At 59.9% G+C, this 6000-nt stretch overlaps 1 protein-coding gene across 6 annotated transcripts in view; it reads left to right on the top strand.

Annotated features, from left to right (window-relative positions):
* The window catches only part of TAB1 (TGF-beta activated kinase 1 (MAP3K7) binding protein 1), a 28457-nt gene extending 22845 nt beyond the window's left edge, over window positions 1-5612 (top strand). For 5 of the 6 annotated variants that reach the window (XM_068560424.1, XM_068560428.1, XM_068560426.1 and 2 more), the window contains 3 exons: window positions 818-1040; window positions 2021-2183; window positions 3777-5612. In XM_068560424.1, the coding sequence (XP_068416525.1) occupies window positions 818-1040; window positions 2021-2183; window positions 3777-3984 (594 nt within the window). In that variant the 3' untranslated portion in view covers window positions 3985-5612. The remainder of the gene's footprint in view (window positions 1-817; window positions 1041-2020; window positions 2184-3776) is intronic. The other variant, XM_068560429.1, reaches the window with a different exon arrangement.
* The last annotated feature ends 388 nt before the right edge of the window (window positions 5613-6000 follow it).

Raw genomic sequence — 6000 nt, forward strand, 5'->3', positions numbered from 1 at the left:
CCTGTGTTCAAGGTTTTTCATCTATTTTATCTCATTCCTTCCAGTAGCCTTATAACATAGTAGGGGCAGGGGCTCACTGCCATGTCACGCTAGGGAACTTGGGGCTCACAGAGTTCAGGGTCTTGCCTGAGGTGACAAAGCTGGTCAGTGCTGGAGCTGAGCCCCCCGGACCGGGCCCAGGTCATTTCCTGTTACCTGCCCCTGCCCTCCTACCTCCAAGAGACTGCAGCCAGCCATCATGTAGAGGATTTTGTGTTTATATTTTTTATCTTACCATAAATGTGATTTTTTTTCCTTTCTTTGCTCTTCGCGATAAGACTATCCAGTGGCTTCTACTGGGTTCTAGAATACACTGGACAGTGGACTTCTCTGAGGGCAGGGACCCTCTCTTCATCCTGTATCCTCAATTTCTGACAAAATCGACATATCATCTCCTACAATAAGTTTGTTCCGGGAAAGAAAGCTGAATAATAATGACAATTTGTACTGAGCTTTTTAGTAGTCTCCGAAGTGCCCTCACATCCATTATGTTATTTAATCCTCGCTGTGATGCAGTGAGGTGGATATTATCCCCCATTTTTTTGGTGTGTGGAAGCCAAAAATCAGAGAAATCACAAGGTCACACCTTTTCTAATGAGAAAGTTCCAAAAGAGTTATTCTGAATACCTTGAGAAGCTCAGGTTGCAGGCTTGGCTGGTGGGGACGTCTGCTTGCTTGGCTGGTGACCCCTAAGTGTCCTGATTCGGCTGTGAAGGTGTGGCCTACACTCCCTGGGCCCCCTCGTGCCTCACCAGGTTTCTGCTCCCCTCGCCCCCAGGAGATCGCCGCCATGATCGACACGGAGTTCGCCAAGCAGACTTCCCTGGATGCAGTGGCCCAGGCCGTGGTGGACCGGGTGAAGCGCATCCACAGTGACACCTTCGCCAGTGGCGGGGAGCGTGCCAAGTTCTGCCCAAGGCACGAGGACATGACCCTGCTGGTGCGGAACTTTGGCTACCCCCTGGGAGAGATGAGCCAGGCCGCACCCTCCCCCGCCCCAGGTATGCGTGTGCAAGCCTGCACTAGGAAGGCGCCGGAGGCCGTCTGGGGCTGGGGCCTTGCTGCTGCCTGGGGCGGGGTGGAGTCGGGAGGCCTGGCTTTGAGCAGTTCCAGGCCGGGCCCTGACTTTAAAGCTCTCTGAGCTGTGCTTATTTTTCCCTTTTTGTCTGTGAAATGAGGACAATACCACCTGCCCTGGCCTCCTTTGAAAGACCTGAGTGCGCGGGAATCACTTTGCAGCGCCACGGGCCACATCGCGGGAACAGCGGCCACTGCGGGCTCGGTGCCTGCTGTGCGCCAGCCACCTCACCCGCGTGTTTCCTTTCGTCCTCATTAACAGCCCTTTCACAGAAAGGAAACTGAGGCCCTAGAATGAAGGGACCTGGCCGAGGTTGGGCATGTCAGAGGTGAGAGAGAGACGCTTTACTCTCTACCTTTTTAATTCTAAATCAAGTTGCCCAGAAAGAATTATTCTTTTGTTCTCCCTCCCAGTGCTGCTTTAGTGTCAAGACCATCAATTCCTGGAGGCTGCATTTCTTTTTCTTTTTTTCAAACAAGCAAGCCCTAGCACTCAAGCATCAGATGGATTTGTTCTCCCATGGACACCGGGGTTACTGGAGTTTCTCTAGCTTGTTATTGCAACCGTATTTTTGTTGGGCCAGCCTCAACTAGGAGCATACTTAGCCCTTGGGTTAAAGCACCGTGGGAAGCCAGGCAGTAACCCTTTCGTTGAGGCAGCTCAGCACTTCTCTTCCTGCTTTGAGCACCAGCAGTGCTTTGCTGCTGAGAGGAGGCCCCTGCCTGGCCCAGAAGAGTCTCTGCCACAGATACTCCTTCGCTGTCCTAAGGGGCAGAGGGTCAAGCTAGGGGAACTGAACCGGGCCACCGCCTACCTTCTCAGGCCCTGGAGCGGCCCTGTTGCTGCCACCCCAGGGTCCCCCCCAGCCGCGCCCTGTAGCCCACCACTCTCTTCCTCCCAAAGCTGCAGGAGGACGCGTGTACCCCGTATCCGTGCCTTACTCAAGCGCCCAGAGCACCAGCAAAACCAGCGTGACCCTGTCCCTCGTCATGCCCTCCCAGGGCCAGCTAGTCAACGGGGCCCACAGCGCCTCTACCCTGGACGAAGCCACTCCCACCCTCACCAAGTAAGCGGCCCCCCAGCCCCAGCCGTCTCAGGCCTGCTTCCTGGGCACAGCCCTGGGTCCCTGGACAGGAGTGGCCGTAGGGCCACGTCCTGTGCCTGAGGAACCTTGGGTGAGGTGCCCTGAGATGCGCCGGGGTCTTGTTCCTCTCAAGTCCCCCAGTTCCATCCCTGGGGAGGCCTCCCTAGCCTCCGAGGCGGGACTGCAGGTTCCAGCAGCTCCTTGAAGCCGGAAGGGAGGGGGTGGAGACGGGCAGCTCATGCTGACAGCCCACTGCTCATTGCTTCTTGCAGGTGCCATGGATTTGTTTTCATTTAATGGGAAGGTTGTCCTCTTGTTCTTTTCTCTTCTCCCGTCTTGGAGTGCGTGATTTGGGGGGCCTCCCCCATGGTATCTGTGCTTGTGGGACATTGTTTGGCCTGTGCCGGCTTATGAGAGCCAGTGCTCTCTGACTAAAGCGTCCGATTTTAGCTTTGAAGCGAGTTCTCTAGTTTCAGGCTGGGGGAGGGGTGGAGGCAGCAGGGGGTCTGGAGCCTGGGGGTGTGGTGGGCAGGCCCCCTCCTCACTCCTGGCAGACCTGCCTGACAGGTCTGGTGTCTGCCCTGCCCCCTCCACGTCTGGGGAATGTACCCCCACCTGCCACACCAGGGGGCTGGGCTCTGGTTTCCACATTCCAGCCCTGCACAGAATAATAGAGGTGCCCCACCCAGCCCACTCAGGATCTGGCCGGTTGGAAGGGCCACCGGGAAGGTTTCCCTGTGCCTCGCAGGGGGCCTTTCCTTCTCCCTGCCCCCAGGCTGCTGCCGCTGCCACCACTGCTGCCGCCACCCCTGTGGGCTGGAGGGACCTGCCAGGCAGCTGAGTGATGGGCATCCTGAGTGTTGTACGGGTGGCCTCCCCACCCCTGCAGGGCTGCTCAGAGGAGCCACCAGCTGCGTCCACAAAGGCAGGGCGTGATAGCAGCCATCCCAGACCAGGCAGGAGAACCAGCCATTCTTCTGTGCCTCCAGCTCCCTGGGTCCCTCCATCCTGCGTCGGCGCTTAGTTGCTCCCCCCCCTCCCCGCCCCACCCCCGCTGCTGGGCTGGCCCAGCTCTGAGTGCTGGGAGTGTGCAGGACAGTGGGTTAGCAGGTAATTCCCAGATGTTACAGGCTGTGTGGCACAGGGTGGGTGCCTGGGGGGCCCGTCCCCACCCAGCTTGCGAGAGGAACAAGGAGGAGGGAGTAAGGAGGTTTTCCGGGAGAAGAGCCCTGGCCTGCCTGTGACCAGTGGGGTTTGGTCTAGGATGGATTTGGAGAGGTTGGAGTGGATGGCGTCCAGCTCGGCGCCGCTCTGAGGGTGGCAAGTTCTGCATCCTACACGGTAGCCACTAGCCATGCGTGATTACCGAGCACTGAAGTGAGGGATCCATTTTATTTAATTCTAGTTAATTTAAATAGCCACATGTAGCTAGAGTTTCAAAAATACATTTGACTTTTCCTCTGCCCTGAAGAACATCTGGCCGGCTGGCTCTTGTGGTTGCCTCTGTGCCCTGTGCCCTGAGGGGCTGGCCAGACGCCACGGCCTGTGACTGATTTGCCCCTGTTGTGCTCCCAGCCAGAGCCCGACCCTGACCCTGCAGTCCACCAACACGCACACCCAGAGCAGCAGCTCCAGCTCTGACGGGGGCCTCTTCCGCTCCCGGCCCGCCCACTCGCTCCCGCCCGGCGAGGATGGCCGCGTCGAGCCTTACGTGGACTTTGCGGAGTTCTACCGCCTCTGGAGCGTGGACCACGGCGAGCAGAGTGTGGTGACGGCGCCATAGCCCGGCCGCGGAGTGCAGCCCGAGCAGGACCTTGCCTGGGGACGGGGCCCAGCTCCGGGCAGGACGCCTGTGCCCCAGGGGCCAGCGGGGGCCTGGTGCTCAGCCTGCGTCGTACTCTCACTCCACAGCCTGCGGCGCTGTAGAGAACGTTCTCTCAGTGCACCAACGCAGACCGGACCCCTTGTCACGGCGGCTGCACAGGGGCCGGAGGCAGTCCCCCGGGCAGCCTCAGCCACGACCATTGCTGTTTCTCAGAACAAGGGGCACAAGTGTGGCAGCCCACGAGCCCCCCGAGTGGCAGCCACTGCTCTCCCAAGGCCACCCGCTTCCCGCCACCACCTCCCCTGGAGGAGCCTGTGGCCACTGCTAGCGCCCCCTCGCCCCTGGGCGGTGGTTCCCGCCTTTCTTCTCCAGCCGGCCTCCAGAGTGGAACCCCAGTTGGCGTCTGCACCTTCAAGGCCTGCACCCGTCCCTGGGCCCCGTCCCTAGGCCTCCCTGGGCTCAGGGGGACTGGGATGGCTGCAGAGGGGGCAGTCAGGTGGAAAGGAACCGGAGAGAACTGGTCCAAGAGGAGCACTGGTGCTGGAGCCCACGAGAGTGGGTAGGCTGGGCAGGGCTGGCTCCCCAGAGCCAGGTGAAGAGGTGAGGTGTGCCCGGACTGAGTGGGGGCAGGGGCCGCCCTTGTCAGGCCCCTCGGGAGCGGCGAGGCCCTGAGTCGGGGTGAGCGGTCCTGCTCTGCTTTTTCCCTGCTGGAGCTGGGGAGGGCCCCAGGGTGGGAGCCGCTAAGACTGCAGTCTTAGCCACTGGCTGTGAGCCTCTGCCAGCTCCACGGTAACACACAGGTCTCAGGCCAGGCCTCGGGGCTCACTGGAAACAGAGAACAGTGGAGATGGTTCCAAGAGGGAAGAGGTTCCTGGAGCCCTGCTGCTCTGGGTGGTCGAGGGCTTTGGAGACGTGCACTGTTTTTACAGACACTTAGGGTCGGGATCAGGCCAGCCCAGGCCCTCAGTTAGACCATTTCATGCATGTTCTCTGCCTTCGGTGGGGAAAGGGTGCCACCAGGGCTGTCAGCTGGAATTGCCCTCTGTATTTTCAGAGGAGGACGCAGGCTCGGGAGACTCACACCTTGTCCAAGTCACACAGTCAGTGTGGAGCAGAACTCAAACTTTCTTGTCAGTCTCTGAGGCCCCCCTGGATTCTTGCCAACACCCCCCTGGTGCCCAGCCTCCTGCCCCATGATGCCCCAGGCACAGCTCACCAGGGACTGGCCGCTGTGCGTGGCCTCCAGTGTGCTTGGACTCTGAAAAGTCAAAGGCCAGTTCTGAGGTTCCCTGTTCGCCCTGTGGTCCAGGAATATGTTTTCCTGTGGCAGGGCAGGGCCCACTGTGGTGCCGGTTTCCGAGGGGAGCCGCGGCGTGAGCAGAGGAAAAGCGGATCTCAGCGGAGGGCCCTGACCCCCCTCTGCTACGAAGCCATCTCCGTTGTGCAGGTGAGCAGATTTAAAATCAGTCCCAGAGGCTTGGGCACGAAGGGATTCTCTTCCGAGAATGTCTCTGTATGCTGTTTGGTCTCTAGAAATAGAATCACTTTTTTACGGCAGTAAAGAGATAATAAAGGGAGGTATAATACGTCGTGGTGTTAATAGTCTTCTACGGGTGTCTCGTGTAACTCGCGGCGGCCCTGGGAGGTGGCTGCCGCCTCCTGCCCCGCTCAGCAGCCGGAAGCGCCAGCTCACCAGGCCGGGCAGTGGCAGAGCCAGGATGCGAGCCCGGCCTCCGGACCAGACCGGCGCTGCCACGTCCCAGCCTGAGGGGAGAGCGCTGGGTTGCTCAGCATCCCCCCAGGGCCCTGCACATCTGGAGGGGGTGACAGTTCTGCCCTGCTGCGGGCCAGCTCCTCCTCTTCCTGCAGGCAAGGCTGGCTCTCAGCGTGTGAGTGTGGTGTGGCTGTCAGGGCTGCGGTCGCCAGGACCCAGCCCTCCCACTCCCACTCCCACTGGTTAGTAGACCTTGAGAA

The sequence above is a fragment of the Eschrichtius robustus genome, chromosome 13 (genome assembly GCF_028021215.1).
Source record: "Eschrichtius robustus isolate mEscRob2 chromosome 13, mEscRob2.pri, whole genome shotgun sequence".
NCBI lineage: Eukaryota > Metazoa > Chordata > Mammalia > Artiodactyla > Eschrichtiidae > Eschrichtius > Eschrichtius robustus.